Consider the following 18,663-nt stretch of genomic DNA (forward strand, 5'->3'; position numbering starts at 1 on the left):
GTTTGTGCGACAGACTTGTGTGCACATTGTGCATGACATTTTCTTCCAGAGTATAGAAAATGGATGAGGCAGGGTGAGTTCTGCACAGACCCACCTGCTGCTGCAGGGGGTTTGCACAGCACCTCAGTCCCTTCTCTGCAACCTGCAATCTACAGGCACTTTTCCAGATGGCAGATATCTGGTGAGATTGCTATTGAGGTGGGCCACAGGTAGGATTTATTTTGCTATTTAGTCCCACAATGTTGTAAGAGGCATTTTCCAGTCTCTCACAAATTTCCCAACTGTGGTTTTAATAAGTCACAGCAAATGCTTATATGGACCCAAGAAAAGAATGTCAGTAGTTGATGATGCTGGGTGACCAGCCTCATAAATAGTAAGAGAAGTTTCTTTTGCAGCTTAAGAAAATTAAAAACCACTTAGACTCTGGACTATGGCTCTATGTGAGAAGCATAAAGCTGACAGAATACATAGAGCTGATGAGGGACTAAATTAGTGTGATCTCGAGAAGGAGCTTGAAACTGGAATATACAAGCATGAAATTTGGCACTGGATATTAGTTCCTCGCAATTTTTAGTAATAAACAGAATCTTATCAAATACATCAGCTTCCCTTCCCTGTCGTTCTCTCAAATATTGATTGTTCCAGAGGGGCAAGAATAAAGGCATTTACTATAGGTGCAGCTATATTGGACTGTAGATGTACCATGCCACTGTAGGATAGATCCATACATTCTTTCTTCCTAAAAATTGCTTAACAAATCAAAGTAACTTCTATGACACTGTATCGGGTTTTTAGCAGGGGTTTGCAGTGTTTGGCTCTTGCTGACTACCTCCACATTAGACTGAGACCTCAATAACTGCACTTGCAATCTGTGAAAATCTTCATGTTGACTGCTAAGGAAAGATTTTACTTCATGAGAGGAGTGATAGATGCCTTGCAGGAAACGTCTCAGTCTTACAGATAAAGGAAATTGGGATGGAGGAAAGCACAGCATGACTTTCAGTTGAGAAATGCAGTGTTGCAAATGAATATTCTTAAATTAAAAACTCGTGTTTATTCCAGCACAATTCTTTATTGTTTGTACCTTTTGGGTTTGCTCCTCTTTTTTCTTATCTATTCTTAACCTTTTTTCTCATCCAGCAGTGATGTCTTTTCCTTTCACAGGTGCTGCAGGATTGGAGGTGCCCTGAGCTCTGTGACTCATTTGGTGATGGCTCTGTAAGGCTGCCCTCCCACTGTGATCTGGCTTATCTGCTCTCTCTGTATTTACTTTTCGCCTCCAGACGTGCTCCACCTTTATTCTGCCCAAAACCACTCCATCAGCAGGGTTTGTCATTCAATGTACATTTTGCCCAGCAGCTTCTGCCCCAGAGGTCCAGCTTAGTTTAGGTTCTACTCACTGTCACAGTGTCAACACCTTAAATTAAGAAATAACAAACCTTCTGAAGACTTAATAAAAATAAACAATGTCTTGTCCATGGATAGTAGCAATCTTTGGATCAAAACTAATACCTAAAAATGTGCATTGTAATAAAATATTGTGAAGAGCAATAGACAATGTTCTTCAGTGTCATAAGGTACGCTATACAGCTCACAAGCCTATATTTAATAAACTGTCAGTTTATTGTGTTGACAATGCTGTCAGAAGCCAATCCCACTCAGTATAAAGTCCTTCCTTTTCTGATCAACACATTTTAAATATCTAGGAAGTTTAGTACACTTCAGATGTTACCTTCTATCTGCCTTTGAATCTTGCCAGAGTACACAGTTGCAAAACACAAGCTGACATTCTTGTCGGTCACTGTAAATAGAGAAGTGAGACACTCAGGAGTAAACATGCCACTGATTACATTTGGAAAAAGGTGGTAATTTAAGCCAGTGTCAGTCTGGAAATTATTAATCTAATGGTAGACAGAATATTTTCGGGAGAGGGAAACTATTCTACCAGCTATCTGAATCTTCACAACCACTGCCCATGGTAGAACATGTCCAAATCAGCCTCTCTTTCCCACCAGCAGCTCTCTTCCTGAGGCACTGCCAGCATGGACTGCTGTGGAGATTCAATCCACTTTCTGGAAATATTGAGGGATTTGGGATTAAAACAATCCAAAAATCCGATTCCAGAAAGTGTGTAAACTCACATGTGCATGCATAAATATAAAAATACAAAAATATATAATATATATAATATATATAATATTATATGTATAAAATATAAATATATAATATATATATATTATCTATTATATATATGTATAATATGCATCCGCATACATATGTAGATTGTATAATACCCAATAATATAAAATTTAATATTGATGTGTCTTTTATATATATATATATATATATATATATATATACATGCTGCCTATATGCCTCTACATATATATAACATATATACACACATAGGTGCATATATGTAATATATATAGATTGTATAACACCCAGTTGTATAAAATATTAATTAAGATCTAGATATATATTTATTTGGTTTTTTATTTTTGTGTGTAGTTTGGGGGGGTTGTTTGGGTTTTTTTTTTTTTTTGCTTGTTTGGGTTGGGGTTTTGTTTTTTTGCTTGTTTGGGTTGGGGTTTTGTTTTTTTGCTTGTTTGGGTTGGGGTTTTTTTTCTTTGGTTTATTTTTCGGTTTTTGTTTTTGTTTGTTTATTTTATTTTAGAATTTGTTCGTTTGTTTGTTTTATTGCCTATTCCTTTCCACCCAAAGATTTATGTTTTCAGACGATCTTATTTTCAGGGAACCCCAGGGTGGAGTAAGTAAGGTCTGTCTGGAGCAGATAATTGCTCGGCCATCAGCGATGGCTCTGGCCCCCGTCCAGCGAACAGAAATGGGTGGGCACAAGGGTCACTGCTTCACGTATGTGATAATCCCAGGGGGGGTCTCACAATTCAGCTCCTCGCCGCGTTTGTGTGCACGCAATCCCTCTGCAGAGGCAGCTTTGCTTTCTCTTGAGGTATATTTTTTTGTAGCAGCAAAGACAGCCAGGAAGAAAAAAACGTTGCATTCAAATTAGAACGGAGAGTCGACTGCTGAAGAGCTTTTTTTTTTTTTTTTTTTTTTAGATTTTTTTGTGGTTTTAAGCCTAATTCACCTTAAAGAATCTCAAAACCAGCCACAAGGGAAAGATTAGTGAGTTTTTGTAATGGAAAGCGGTAGCCTCTAGGGCCCGGAGGATATGCAGGGAGGCATTTTCTCTTGCTGGTGCAGCCGAGAGCGAGCGAGAGAGAGCGAGACCTGGAAATGAAAGTAAAGAGATCAGGAGGCACATGGAGGGAGCTGCAGGGGCAGCCGATCCAGAAGCAGAATGCTGCCTTCTATAATTAAATAACACTTACTATTATTATTACTTCTAGTAATAATACATTAATAATACCTCTAGTAATACAATACCATTTATCAAGGAAAGTTTATACATAGTGTAAGGGGGAAACCCCGAGGAGAGGTGAGTTCTTTATTATTATTTTGAGGGGATTATTTTTGTCTTAAATCAATTCTCTGTGTGTTTGTGCATGTAGAAAGGGGTGGACTTGAGAAACAAATTCTGGATGTTGCTTCATTAGAAAGTAAAGGTTTCAGATAGTAATTGCATCGATGAAAGGTTGTGTAATTGGAATTTTGTTTTTTTAATGTGGTGAAAAATAATACGGGTGAGATTTTGAAGCTAAAACCTCTTCCTCTAAAAATGTGGGGTTTGCAAAAAAAAAAAAAAAAAAATTGTCAAAGATCCTAATCCCACCCCCTGGAAAAAAATGTGGTAGTAGTCTAAAATTGCATAGCTAGGGGGAAAGACCCTGGGTTTACATGGAAAACTTAGTATTAATCGCGTTTGTGCGTGTTTATGTTTTGTAGGTTCGGGATGTGTGTTGTGGTCTGTATTTAGGCTGCAGTTTCCCTCTCTTGTTCGGTACAAACCCCATGAAACGCAGAGAAACCCTTTGGAATTGCTTTTTAGATAGACCTTCCGTAGGGTCTTTTAAAGTTTATCAAATGAGAAGGCTGTGTTTTGGTTTTGTTTGGTTGGGTTTTTTAAGTTTTTTTAATGTTTTCGACAGTTTCCGGGTGGCAGGGGACGTTATGTGTTGTTTTTTGGGCTTTTTTTAAATTATTTTTTTCTGTCTCCCAGACTCTTGGAGATGCGTGATTTTTATTTAAGCGGATGGGGGGGGGGGGAGTGGGGGAGGAAGAAGAGCACGTTTTGGTTTGTTTTCCCTTTTCCCGGGGAAGCCTGGATGTCTCCTGCCGCGGGAGACCCCTCCCCGCAGGGCCGCGGTGGCGGGAGTGCCGGGGTGCCGGCGTTCGGCCGAGTCGCGGGGGTGCGGGGGGCGCCGCCGTCCCCGCGCCGCTCCGGCCGCCGAGGTGGCGCCTCTGCCGGCAGCGGCCTCTACGCAAGGCCGGGGATCGGCGGCCTAGTGCTGGCGGTGGGGCGGGGGGAGGCGAGCGGCACTTCCCGCGCCATCCGTGCGGGAACCAGCCCCGGGGTTTAGATTTTCAAATGAGGCACGGGAATGCGAGCTGGGTGGTCAGGAAACCAAGAGCAAGTGGCTTAGGGATAGGCAGCATCACCCCACAGCTGCTCCTTGGTTGTGCTGCAGTGGGGCAGGGGGGAGGGTGGCCTGTGGTAGTAGGTGAAGGTGTTATGTGTGGAACACAAGGCTGAAGGGAGTGGAAAATGAGGTCATGGGGGCTGATGTGGTCAACTGAGGCTTTTAGCCCCCACCACCATCCCCCTTGCAGGGAAACTTGGAGTCACTGCTTTTATTTTCACCGGGGGATGTGCTGGTTGTTGCTTCCTTGCTCTGCATTGACTGGGTGCAGTGAGTATTGCTGGGTGCAGCACCCCAATGACCCCAGCAATGCTGTAGAGCAGGGTGCTGGGGTGTGAGAGTGGCCATGAAAATACCTTGGGGCAGCCAGTGCAGAGAGGGACAGAGGAGTCAGCCCTGTGGGCACAATATAGTGGTGGGGAATCCAGGAGCGCTGGCTGTAAGAAACAGTGAAACCCATGGAGTGGGGCATGGCAGAAAGCAGCTGCAGGAGTGAGCAAGAGCCCAGGTTTGTAGTGGGCTCTGCATTTTGTCCTTTGCTTGATGTGTGCCCAATTAGATGTTCTGCTGCACCACTAAGGTGCCCAAACTGCTGGCAGTGAAAGACTCCCATGTATCAAATCAGTGTAACCTGGAGCCTTTTTCCTGGGGAGCTCTAGTCTCAGCTTTACAACCTGCCATTGCATCTGAGTGTACTTATTTCTAGCTGAAATGTTGCATTCAATACCTGGAAGTCAGTCAAGTGTCAGTTTATTGCCATCTCAGAAATACAGTATGGAAAACTTTGCCCAAATTCAGCTCTGGCAGGGTTATGAATAACAGCTGTGTCCTTGATGAGATAAATTCAAGTCTTTCCATTCATGCCATCTACCCATCTAGAGGATATCTACCCAGTTTGTGATTCAGTCACCCACTTCACTGGCTCATGCTTCCTTCTGAAGGCAAGAAAACTATTTTGCCTGTCCGTAGCATTTTATGCCTGTCTGGCAAATGGTTTGTAATTTAGTGGCTAACTGTGAATAAAGTTCTCTCTAGGTACTGGACCAGAGAGGATAAATGTCTCCGGACTGGAAGGATAAGAGCTTTATAGTGGAGATATAAATACTCAATATTTGAATTTTGCTGGTGATTTGAGTGGACAAATCTGGACAGAGAGATTTGGTGGGGGGAGAGAAAGGGACACTTAGACACAGTGCTTCATAAAATGTTTTCTACTGTGTTTCTAAAAATATTTGAAAGACCAAGAAAACAAAAGCTAAACAAGCTTTGCACTTAAAATTAATTATGCAGTAACTGTGGTATAGTGTGCAGCAGTAGTGAAGTGTTGCTTATGTGGGTGGCTCACTGTGTGTTGGGTTTGCTGGTGTAACAAGTGCATGGCTTGGTCTGAATGTTAAATAAAACAGGGTGAAGAGGCTGGAATGATGAGGGGAGACAGAAATGACTGAGTTTGCTGGTGAGGTGGTGGGGAAGGAGGTGTGAGGAGCAAAAAGAGGAGTCTGATTGGCAGCCTCCTGCAGTGGTTGGGACAGGCAGGACAGATGAGGAGTCTGCCACATGTGAAGATTGCTGGCGTGGGGTCACATTGAAGGGGAAAGCAAGGTAGTTGTTTGTGAGAGATGTGCAAGAAGTTGTCGGGCAGCAGCACATGGTGTGTGCTTTGAAGGTGTTGCCATGAGAGGATGAGTCTTATGTGCAAAATCATGACATAGGCCTGGAGATGTGACAGCTAAAGGAAAGATCTTTAGAGAGAAAGCTGCTCACCCACTTGCAAGCAGGGAGGAATGTGGGGCAGTACCAGGGAGCAACAGTGTAGAGGGGAGATCAGGCATGTGGTTTGTATCTAAAGAAGGCAATGGAGGGTTTTGGGTTGAAGAACATTCACTCTGGAAGATGAGAGTAGAACTGCAGAGTATAAACAACACGCAGGGCACAGAAGGTTACCTTTTATGAGGGTTTTGTAGCAAGAGACAAACTGTAGCTGTGTATTGTGGGACTTACAGAGATGCTGGTCAGCCATCCACATGAAGCAAGGATGGGGATAGTTATGCTGGATGCAGTGGCAGTAGTGATGAGGAGAGAAAAAACAGAAGGGGAACTTCGGAATGCAAGAGCATTTGGGTAACTCTAGAAAGGAGACATTCTGTAGCCATTCCCAGTAGTCCTTTGGCTGCCCTCCAGGTTTGGGTCAGTAATGTCTGCATACCCTTCGCTCTGGGCAAGCAGCAGTAATCAGTTCTCTCTGTAACACAGACCCACATCCTGCTATGCAGGATGTTTTAGCAACAGGATCAGGGTAGCAGTGAGGACAGGTACTGATCTCTTCTTCACTTCTTGCAGAGTGTTCTTTAGAACACCGAGCTCAGAAACTGAAGTAGACCATGTGTATCAGAAGCTTTTCAAGGTGGTGATCTGTTTTGTGGACATACACAATTGTAAAGGTGTGCCATGGAATTTTTGGAATGCAGCCGTTTACTTGGTGATGACCAGCCAGTGTTCAACTGCCCTCCCCACATTTCGTCAGATCTGCTGGGGGGCCTGCTTCACTTCCCTGACTTTTGTTCCCTCCAGCATGACTCAGGGAGCAGCAAGAGCAGGGCTTCACCTCCAGGCAGGACAATCAAGTAGCTGAAGGTAATGGCAGTCACCAGCAATGCCCTCACTCATAGGATACAGTCCCACCACACCTGAACAGTGTAGGCAGGACTTGGTGCCAATAGCAGTGGTCCATCAACAGTCCCAAAGAAGGTGAGGTGGTGAATCTGGTCCAGGTTCACCCAGCAAGTCCAGGGTTAGGAGATTGTTCCAGAGACAGGACTGGAGACAAGCTGCCTGCAATGGAGGTCTGTGGTTTGTCCCAGAGATAGAACTGAGGACAAGTTCACTACAGCATAGCTCAGACAAAGCAGGACCTGGACCTCAGCTGAAACGGAGCTCCTAGACCATAGACAGAGGGGCATAGGTGGGGGCCCAAGAGGAGGCTATTTGGCGTACTTCAAGTATTTTAGTGTATTCAGACAGCTAGAAATTCTTCCTTCCTCCCTGTGCTGTCCCCATGAGCCTTTGGGAGGGTCCATGTGACTCTTTTGCATCCTCTTCTCCCCCACAGTTTCTCTCTTGTTTCCTGTGAGACTCTCCTCACTCTTGTCTCTGATGGCTCTCACAGTTTCCTACATTGCTCAGGGATGGCTCTGGCCTCTTCCATGTCTTTCACTGCTGCCTTTGTGGAAATGGTTCCTACTGCTCCCCTTCTACTTCTCTGTTCTCTCTTACTTCCTCTGTCTTTGCAGAATTTCAGACAAGGAGAAAAATTAAATTAATTGCCTCTCTCTCCTTATCTACCTCTTGTCTGCCTGTATTTTTAGTGGTCATTTTAACCTCACAATCTCCTTCTTAAATTTCCTTCTTTCTTCCTTTCTTCTTCTTGCTTATTATCCAGGCTACTTATGAATCAATGCAGCCTTCCATTGGTGTTGTGGTGAAATATAGCAGCTCTTCTCCATCACTTCTGTTAAAAGCCTTTGTAGAGGTGCTGATGATCCCTCACCTTGTCTATTGGCTTTCCCTTTCTTGCTACACTGCCCATCCTGTTCCAAGTTCAGCTGCTTAAAATCTCCTACCTGCTGCTTGAACCAGATTGCTCCCAAATGTAAAGTCTGATGACTTAGAAATTGTTCAGTGTCACTTTCAAGCTCTTGCTTCCTTCTCCACTTTCCATTTCCTGCTACCACTTTCTCTCACTCCAGACTTTCCTCCTTCCCCCAGTTCTTCTTGGTAAAGGGCAGGTATCAATTCTACATTTTGCAAGGCACAGAGCACAATCAGTAAGAGCTTGCTGAGTTGTCAGAATTGATTTTTGTGTACCTTAAAGACCCCTTCACCCTGTTCAGACTGAGTGTGTCATTGATACTGCAAGATATCTTAGAATGATAGGGATGGTCTTAATGTAAAAGGGAGCTGAATGATAATGCTCTTCAAGTTGTTGTAGTGTAGAGGTGGAGAAATTACTTTAGTAACTTTTCAGAGGCAGTCCTGGGTTGGGAAGGTACAGGATCTTTGTCTCATTTCAGTGTTTCTGTACTTGCTGCCTTTGTCCCCAGGTTCCTATTCCTCAAATGCTGAGCATTATTTGTGGTCACAGCTGGTTGATATGAAATTTGCTGTCACCAGCAACTCAGTTTTGCCATCCTTTCTCTCCTTCATTATTCTTTGATTGTATCACAAACCTGTGTACCTTAGAGAAAGGTCGCTGGGGAGCCCTTCCAAAATTTGCTTCCAAACTGCAGAGGATGAGGTACAGATAACTCTTCCTAAGCCTTCCTAAGGTGCTGCCCACCCCAGTTTAAAACACTGCAGGATAGGGCTCTGTTCCCCCTCCAAAGAAGTGTTCCCCAGTCTGTGCTGCTCTTGCCTCCTGATTTTCAGTTTGAAATCTGCATTGCATGGATTCATGCTGTCCTTTTATGTGGACCATGGCACGTAATTCCGTCTTCTTCCCTTTGAGCTGTATCTCCATAAACTTTTATCTAGGTGAGATATGTTGCACATGCTATTCAGTAAACCAGTTTAAATCTGTCCCAGATAAGTAGTGGTCAGAATTGCTTATCATGGGAGGGTCTCAGCACAAATTCCTGAAATGACTGCCAGTGCAGGCAAAGATGGTGTTGGGTTTCTTCCCTTTCCTAGAAGGCAGTCATGATAACAGTTGGTTCCCATTGCTTTATTTACTGGCAGCCTAAGCAGAGAGCTCAAATTGAAGTAATTCCTTTTTGCCCATGTATCCTGTCAGTGGCATGTGAGAAAAAGCAGATACTTGGTTGTGAGCTGCTTGCCTTGCTGTATCTGCAGTGTGGATAAATCATGGGCTTTGCTGTTCAGGGCATCTGGTCTGGAACATTTTGTTAGTAGTAAATTCGGGCACGAACAAAATACTGTGCTGTTTAATTGCCAGCAAGACCTAAAATGACTCACTTTGTGTTGTTTCTTTTTCTTCTTCCTACACAGCAACTATAATGGAGAGGCAGAAGAGAAAACAAGAAATAGAGAAAGGACTGCAGTTCATTCAGTAAGTGGACAACCTCAGTATTCTCTGTGGATTTGGAGGTGGTCATCTTTCTGTTGAGGACTGCAGGAACTGAGTTATTCCTATTCATGCTTTGGGTTTGCTGCATGGGAAAGAGACAGTGTCCTGAGGATTTTGACTGTGATTTTCCAGGGTATTTCTTGTCCTGTTAGCTCCCTAAACTTGAAATTCTGTCATCTTAATATCATTTGGTTTTACCCTCCACTGCAGTTCCAGGATGATCTTTACAGTCAGCATAATAGTACTTGTACCTTCTTCATCATCTTCAGCAGGAAGATCTCAAAGTGCTCTCTCAACAAGGTTATCCCATCTTTGTTAGGAAGGGAGATAGTGTTTCAGTTCTGCAGGTGGAAAAACAAGGTACATAACTTGTTGGGCACCCCATATGGTGCCTATAGGAAGTAGTAGATGACCTGGGTTCTTTTACAGTTGCCAGCCTGGTAGATGTCTCAGATGCTCTTCTGTGAATATCATGTGGCCTTGTAGAGCTTGAAGTGGTTGCTTATGTAATAGTTACAAATCCTAGTACTTCCTTATAAGATAGAGTAGTATTTCTCCCTCCGATGTTTGAGTTAGCAGAGGCCTCTAACTCAGATCCAGGTTCCATCCTGAGTAAGGAAGTAGTAAGATTGTAATCAGATTGGTTTGGAGTTTTTTAAGGTCTGCTTTGAGTCTTGCAAGTATTATGCCTGAAATCTATGCCTCTATAGTAGGAAACCTCCCCAGATCTTCCATGTTACATATTTGTATCCTGTAATATGCCCATGATATTTTCATCCCAGTCTGAGACTAAATAGGGCTGATAACCCAGTTTTGGAGAGGAAATAGTGAGATTTATATTGTTAGACTTGCAAAAATGCTCAAGATTCTGGGGAAGAAAATAATTTAGAAATACGAGGTGTAGTTCACGCATCTGGAGCATATCTTGCACTCTGAACCAGGAGCAGTACCATATGTTGGTTTGTTTTGATGCAAAAGAGGGAGTCCAAGTTTGTTGTAAGCAGCATCAATGTTTCTTACAAAGCCATGACATTTCCTATAGTTAGTTTTAAGAAGTGATTAGACGAAATCTCTAACCAGTAAGTAAAATCTCTATTCTCTAACCAGTAAGTAAGATCATGTATGTACTGTAGGTGAGAAAAGCTATGAAAGGTTCTAAGGTTTCCTCTAGAACCTATTGATTTGTCCTTGAAGAGAAAAATAAATATATGTGGACCAAGCATGGATGAATTGGGTGATCCAATTTGAAGAACAGAACCTTTCTCTTAAGTCTTAGTTCTGTTGTGGGGTAGGTGTTATTCTCACAAACACTGCCAGTGTTTGTGGTTCAGCCTTGGCCAAGAAAGTTTGAGCTAAATGGTCTCCTGAACCTGCATTGTTTTCTCCATTCCTTTTGTGGGGTAGGCCTAAAGACATGTGGCTAAGTTAAGGCAGAGAAAAGTGATTGCATTTATCTCTGTGTGTCTCTGGTCTCACAAAGGATTTGAGGAGGTCTTGGAGTGCCGCTCTGGTGCCTCTCATTAGAGTCAGATGAATATAAAATACACTTGTATTCTTCTTGGTAGTCTCTCATGGGACTTTATTAAAGATGGGTTTTTTAGGTGACTGTCAGAAGCACATTACAGAGGATAGTGTATGCACAGAAAATAAAGGAGAATAAGACTCCTCTAGTCTCCAGTCCCTCTTAGACATGTCCATCACTTGACACCACTGTGGCTGTCACTGAACAATGCTCCCTAACTGTGTTCTCTTTGCCTCAGCTGCCTTTGCAGTGATAAAATGTTCAGTAACTTACTGAGATCACCAACACAGGACCAGAAAAATGATCTCTTCATCAGACAAAAGCCCTTGTTTGCATGGATGCCTGTTTCATGAGTATTTTCTTTTCTTTTTCTTCAGGTCTACATTACCCCTAAGTCAAGAAGATTATGAGGTAATTGAGATTTTATTTGTTGAAGCTGGGAGCCCTCTGGTTAGCAAGATTTGTTCTGTTGCAGAGCCATTAATTTACATGCTAAAGTGAAGAATGTGGGATGGCCTGTCACAATTTGCCCGTGACCTAAAGTTTTAAGGTTCTGATGATGACAGCTTTCAGGGAAAGGAGAAGACACTTGAGTGTTCATGAAGAATGGGGATTTGACTGCATTAATTCTCCTCTACCAAAAACCATGATGTTTTACAGGAGTGTAGGGATGCGTGAGTATCTTAGTGGACAAGTAATTTGCTAAAAGATATGGTAATGGGAATGGGAGATTGTGAAGTCTCTCCTGTCTCTGAATATCCAGTTGAGTGTATTTGTTCTCTCCCTGCTGCCCAGGCCTTTTTGCAGAAGCTGGTGAGAAACTTGTTTGCAGAGGGCAATGATTTGTTCCGAGAGAAGGATTTCAAGCTTTCCCTGGTTCAGTACGTAGAGGGGCTGAACGTGGCGGATTATGCAGCCTCCGACGAGGTGACCATCCCAAAGGATCTCCTCTGCAAGCTCCATGTCAACCGAGCTGCCTGCTACTTTGCCATGGTGAGTGCTTCCCCAAGTCATCCCCAGGAGCCAGGGTTGCAGTGCTGTGCAGTTGGAAAAGATGTCAAGAGGTGTTTCAGCTGTTTTGGTCCACTCCCTGTTGAAACGCTGGAGCAGACAACAACACACAGAAAAGTCTGCAATCTCCTCACAATTGCACTGTCTTGCGAGACCAGAGGAAGGATGTGAAGAGAGGGGGCCAGGCTAAGGTACTGATAATGCAATTCTGGTCTTCAGTGGTGAGGAATTAGTACCATGCAGTGTCTTCCAGTATTGAACAAGTATTCTTCTGGAATATTGTATATTGCTTTGGAGGCTTTTGCTTCCTCCTTTGAGACACTGGAAGACAGTTGGAAGTGTTTGGGTCTTGAAGGAACTTGCAGTATACACATGGAAAAGGATTCTGAAATACCCAGGCTCTAAAAGGCTGCATGGTTGCATTTTACTAAGGCATGTAACAGCTTTCCTTTATGGCACAATCCCAGAGCAGGCCCATCCTGTTTGTAAGGACACTGAGTCCCCTGAAAATTAGCAAGTAGACACATAATTAAAGACTTTCAAGTGTAACATGCTCAGGGTAGAGGGGGAGACAAGATAAGGTTGCTCAAGCAGCAGTTCTGTCATTCCTTGACTTTAAAGTGTTTTGAGTTTTGCAAGATTTAACAAAATGTTCTGTTAATGTAGGTGTGTTTGCACGCTGGTCTGTGAATGAGGTAACATCCATACTTCCACCTGCCACTTGTATTCCTGTTTTCTGCTGAGAGATAGAACATTTGCATTCACAAAGAAGGACAAGTTAGTCTTCTGTGCCTCAAGTGACTCCAGGTGGTCTGTTCCATGCAGGGGTTGTATGAGAAAGCACTGGAAGACAGCGAGAAGGCTTTAAGTCTGGACAAGGAGAACATCCGAGCGCTATTCCGGAAAGCCCGTTCCTTAAATGAACTTGGGAGACACAAAGAAGCCTATGAGTGCAACAGCCGATGCTTGCTGTCCCTCCCACATGTAAGTTTTGGACATACAGCTCATCTCAGTTTTTGTGGCTCACGACCTTCCTCTCCTCAACATGCTTAGTGTGAGGCCAGAGGATAGTGGAAGAGAAATCCTGGCTGTTCCCAAGAACATGCTTATGCCCAGAAATTCTGTCTCTCTGACTCAGAGATGTTTGTCCTTTGTTTCTTCAGGCCAAGTCACCTCTTAGAGATAGTGCCAGCCAGGGATGCCAGTTAGTGACAGCAGGTTCATGATCTGTTTGTGAAGAGCAAGCTCCTACTCTAACAAGAGGTGAACTAAAGCCATGAGAATGCTTTAATTGGCTGCTTTTGTATCTCTAATGGAAGTGACTGGGAGCATGGGATAAATGGGAACTGGAGCTCTGAAGGGAAAACATGTATGGTTTTCCTGGGCTGGATACCAGTGTCTCACATTTCACTTACTGATTGCTCAGGCAAAGTGATCAAGCTTTTTATTTCTTGAGGAACATGGAAAGGTGTCCTTGACATCACATGGCATGGTTATTTTTGTGTTCAGGGGTGTGTAAATTTTAGCATGCAGAGAGGACTGTCTGCATATACCAGGAACTAAATATTTTCCTGGTAGTGCTTTTGAGCACCCTCTTAGGCCAGATATTGATCAGGAAAGCAAACTATGATTGCATGGATTCAGGTGAGCACTGGTGCTATCTTGGTTCTGATCCATCACAGTAATATTACTACATGAAAACTGCACCCACCTCAGCAGGAGAAGTTGACTTTCCTTTATTATTAGTATTATAGAAACAATCTTTGAAAACCTTATTAGCAGTTAGCTATTCCTTTTGTCCAGCTTGTAAATTCTGTTGTCTTTGTCTGGGCAGAACAGGCTGACCAAAACATATTAAAGTTATAATGTTTGGGGAGTCCCAAGGAGCTGTTCTATAAACAAACCCTTTGATTAAAAAAAGCACGTAATGTAGGTGTTCTTGTAAAACTATATGTGGCTATATTTTACATTGCAGTTTATCCACTTGATTTAATTTGTATTTTGACTATATAGTTACGTTTACGTAGCTCTCATTATTATCATTACTTTATCAAACTTCTTTGTGCCAGGGAAGTTCAGCCTAAAAAACTCTGTATTGAGTGATCTGCATTTTCTATTCTAAACTATTCAGCCTTGTAAATTAACATACCCCATTGTCTTATTACCTGCTTAACAGAAATCATAAGCCTTCTCTGCATCAAAGGCAAGTTATGCTATCCATCATTTCACTTTTATTTCCATTTACTCTCTGGAGCACACAGGTGCTTCCATTGGTGTAATTGCTGAGACCTATGTTGTGATCAAAACAGAACCTTTCTTAAAACTTCTGGTGAGAATGGCACTATTTGGCTCACTGTTTATCAGAATTAACTTATTTCTGAGTGCAGATACTCGGTGCTGCTAGTTTGCGAAAGTTCTCAGTATGATGAAGTTAATACTTCTCTGTGGTACGCTTGTGTTTATTATGGGGTGTTTTAGAAGAGGAAATGGACATGCTAAATTTTGTTTCCACTGAGTTCAGTGAAGATGGTGCGAAGACTAATGTTGAGAGTGTGGGGGAGTGAGTACAATCAAAAAATGGCACTCCAGATTGAAAGGAAAAGTTACTGGTGGGCTGGAAGCAACAGAGGCTTCTTGTTGAAAGGGAAAGGACTCAACCTGCAGGGAGAAGGAGATTGGAAAGGCCAGCATGACAAGTAGAGAGAAGAGGGCAAGCTTCAAGGTTGGAGATGGGGGGGGAAATGTTGGAAGATCAAAGAGGGCTATGACAACAGGTTGGGCAGATCCTTTTTTTTGTCTTTGAAAAAACTGTTAAAGTAGTCTGATATTTTTGCAAACAGGGAAAAAGAGGAAAATAGAAGGAAACAGCTGCTGGTGATATATAAGTGTAGAAGACTGTGGCAGGTTGTTAGTCTGGGCAGAAAGCCCATGGTGGTGTGTGAGTGGGCATGGACACTGGGTAGGGAGGATGGTAAAATGTCACACAACAGGCAAAGCTGAAGGATCTGCTTGACTAAGCTGAGGCAGTTTAACTGGAGCTGGAGACAGTCAAAATGCCTTCTAGCTAGTAGGCTGAAAACTGAGACTTGGTTTCAGCTTTAAAAACAAACAAGCGAAACAGGCTAGTGTGTGTACTGTCTGCATATCAAAACTGATTATTAACTCTGCAGCTGGCAGAGAAGGAAGACATGCAGGTTCCTTCCTGGGCATGGAGACCTTGCAGAAGCTGTATCAGCAGCCAGCCTTGGCAACTCCTTCAGCCAGCTGGCCAGCAGGACTCCTGAACCCTCTTTTCACAGATTGGGTGTTTTTTGGAGGCAGATATTTGATTCTGATCTTCTGCAGCACTGAATGAGTGTAGGGCAAAACTCCTGGTACAACTTGGCAGCATATTGGCAAGACTGAATGACAAGAATGCTGAAATCTGGACTCTCCTGGGGCTGTTCTGGAAATTATCTACCTGTTGCTGTCTGAAGTTGAGGCTTCTTGGTGCAGCCCAATGTGTATAACTGCATTCCTCTTTATTTCATTCTGTGTGCCACAAAGGCAAAACTGAAAGTGTCCCATCAATGGTTTTGTCCCCAGGATGAAAGCGTCACACAGCTGGGACAGGAGCTTGCCCAGAAGCTGGGACTGAGGGTTCGAAAAGCATACAAAAGACCTCAGGTATGACTTACTTTGTCTTAGAGGCTATCCTTTGCTTGTACAAATATACTTTTGCAGAAGTAGTAACTACTCTGCAGTTACAGAGATGTATACACAACCCTGCAAACTCTGCAAACAGTGGGTACACACCTGGTCAGAAGCTAATTGACACCAGCTGGATCTGTAACTTGGCTCTACAAGGAAGTGCTGTAGGTGTTTAAATGTGTACCCTGGGATGGAGATAGAGGGCGTTAGGCCACTGCTTGCCATAAAGCTGCTCTCCCATAAAGCTGCCTCAGTCAAGGATTTTGTTCTCAGGAGCAGAGAACATGAGCTAGCAGTGGAAGCTGATGTTTGCATTTGCATCCTTGGCCCCAAGCATGGGGGTGTGCTAAACAAACAGCCTGTTCCATCTGCAGAGGTGTAGCATGAGGTGGAGTGATTGGTGGGCATCTGGTTTGCAGAGAGCTGTTAGGATAAATCTGGCTGCAACATGTTAATCCTCTCCCCAGCAAACCTCACGTGTGATTTGCCTACCCTAAGAAAACTCCTTGATCTTGTAGCAGCTTTCCACACTCCCAAATGATTGTCTCAAACAAAGGGAAGTTTCTGTGGAAATACTTTCTGTAGCTGTTCACTGTGTTGGTCTTGCCACCTTTTTTACTGCTGTCATGTTACTCAGCTGAGATGGGCTTAAACCACCTGTGTGTCAGAAATATAAAAATTAAACACTGCAGATTGCTTTTTATTATTTGAAATTCTGTGACTGGTATTTTGTTAACATTGTGATCTCTTGTGTTGAGGTTCAGCTTTCAGTCCAGTGCGGTAATGCCTTCCCAAAGTAGTAGTTTCTTAACAAAAAGCAAACCCATCTGTTTCTCAGGGAAGTTTTTTGCCTCCTGGTTGTGGGTCAGATGTTCTGAGGTGTACAGAACAATTAAATGTCCCTTTTCAGTGTTGACAAACGCCAGCAGATGTGCACTCTTGTGTCATAGTGGGGTAGCCATAGTGGGCTGGCTTTTATATCTGGGCAGTGCTTGGAAGGAAACCATTGTAACCCAGCTTTACCTAGTTTATGAGCATTCATGGGCTGAATTCTGTTCTAAGACCTCTCTCTTCCTTGCAGCAGGAATTGGAAACATTCTCACTGCTCAGTAATGGCACGTCAATCAATTCATCAAACCAGGTAGAGTTTGCATCCTGTGGTTGTTATTGTTTATGGAGTGTGCTGCTAGAATGCTTTAAAGTTTTATATACATGCAAATTTATAACTATCTTTTAGGTTTGAACTGTTTTAATTAATGTTTTCTGCTTTTAAGGGATACTGCCAAAAAATTAATTTCTTTGAAAATATTTCTACTGACATTATTTTTTTTATGTCAGTAATTAGATTGCCAAAGATTGTTATTTTTCTTAGTTATTGTGAATGTTGGCTTTCTTTTGCATTTTAAATAAATTTTTGTTTTCAAGTTTTGCATATCTAACAACAACACTAAGTAAAAATCAGAAAGTGCAACTGCTGAAGAAACATGTAAAATTAAATCCTTTGATGTACTGAGCAAGGTACATACACAGTTTATGTATTGTTGGTATTGTCCTGGAAGATCCAGCTGGGCAGGGCAGTGTTCAAATACTAAGGTAAAATATAAGAAATAGCTGGTTTCCTTTTTCTACCACTGGGCAAAAAACCATCGTAACAAACAAGCTCTTGCTGTTTTTACAGGCTGTTTGGTATTCCACAATGCTCCTTAAAGCAAATAAGCAATAAACTGTAAACATTGTAATTTTCTACAACAAGATGGGTTACTAAAGAACTGGTTTACCTCTCACTGTTCAGTGATTTGGCTTCACATCTTTCTAGGAAGGCCAGTCAGTTTTTTTAATAGTTGTACCTAGTTTTTAATTTGAAAATCTTTTACTTTTATAAGAATTGAAAATAGTGCAAAACCCACTGTAGTAGAGGCAATATCACAAGACAAATGCTTTACTTGTGCCTTTTTAAGCTTAAGCTAAAGACAGACGTACTTACCTCTATTTATGTTTCTGTAAAATATGGACTCAATTTATTCCTTGCCTTGAGCTCCAAGTCAGCAGTTGTCTTGGCAGAAACATTTTCCTGTTTTGAATTTGCTGTAGAAGTTTGTGGTTGTTAGATTGCAAAATATGTGAACTAAGAAAAGGAATGTTGTGTAAGATCGGGCTAATCAGATCTCCCATACAGTGTGCTGACCATTGGTGTGTCCTGGGAGTTGGGACACAGTGTTCTCATCCACACATGAAATACCCTGTTCTATGTATGGAGTTTCTCACATGGTTGGATATTGTGCAGGCATGGTTTTCCTTTGCAGCAAAAGGGTTTGTCAGCCGCTGAAGGTAAATGTGAATAGGTTCTTTGTATCAATGGACTCCTAAAGTTCATTGGTTTTATTGTTCCAGCATAAAGGAAAAGAAAGGGTCATATACATTTAGGAGTAAAGAGTCCCACATGTGAAGTGTGGATGCCTATTTAAAGATTCATTTCTCACAATATTTTTCTTCTCCCTTTTCCTACATTCTCTTTGCAGACTACTTCCAATGGATTTGGCTCAATAGATGACATTGAAACAGGTAAAGATATCTCTCTCCTCAGACTTCTGTGGCTTCAGTGTGGTATGTGACCAGGCTGGCAGGTTTGAGAGGTTCATCACCTGCATTTGCACACTCCCAGCTTTGGTAACTAGGAGAAGGAAAAAGTGGGGCAAAGCAGGAGTGTTTTTCTTGCAGAAACAGCTTTTTGTCCAGGCCCAGTGAGAGACACATCTGGGATTTAAAAGGGTGTGCTGAGGTACACAACTCTCTCC

The 18,663-nt window shown here is 42.6% G+C and overlaps 1 protein-coding gene across 9 annotated transcripts in view; it reads left to right on the forward strand.

The window, feature by feature from the left end:
• Positions 1-2,868: 2,868 nt before the first annotated feature.
• The window catches only part of ZC3H7B (zinc finger CCCH-type containing 7B), a 46,284-nt gene continuing 30,489 nt past the window's right edge, over positions 2,869-18,663 (forward strand). For 4 of the 9 annotated variants that reach the window (XM_056512293.1, XM_056512322.1, XM_056512314.1 and 1 more), the window contains exons 1-8: positions 2,993-3,460; positions 9,567-9,627; positions 11,545-11,578; positions 11,963-12,160; positions 13,004-13,162; positions 15,764-15,844; positions 16,950-17,009; positions 18,388-18,430. In XM_056512293.1, the coding sequence (XP_056368268.1) occupies positions 9,575-9,627; positions 11,545-11,578; positions 11,963-12,160; positions 13,004-13,162; positions 15,764-15,844; positions 16,950-17,009; positions 18,388-18,430 (628 nt within the window). In that variant the 5' untranslated portion in view covers positions 2,993-3,460; positions 9,567-9,574. Of the gene's footprint in view, positions 2,972-2,992; positions 3,461-6,934; positions 7,197-9,566; positions 9,628-11,544; positions 11,579-11,962; positions 12,161-13,003; positions 13,163-15,763; positions 15,845-16,949; positions 17,010-18,387; positions 18,431-18,663 lie in introns of those variants that run through there. The other 5 variants (XM_056512308.1, XM_056512343.1, XM_056512353.1 and 2 more) reach the window with 3 other exon arrangements.

Source organism: Oenanthe melanoleuca, chromosome 1A, assembly GCF_029582105.1.
Source record: "Oenanthe melanoleuca isolate GR-GAL-2019-014 chromosome 1A, OMel1.0, whole genome shotgun sequence".
NCBI lineage: Eukaryota > Metazoa > Chordata > Aves > Passeriformes > Muscicapidae > Oenanthe > Oenanthe melanoleuca.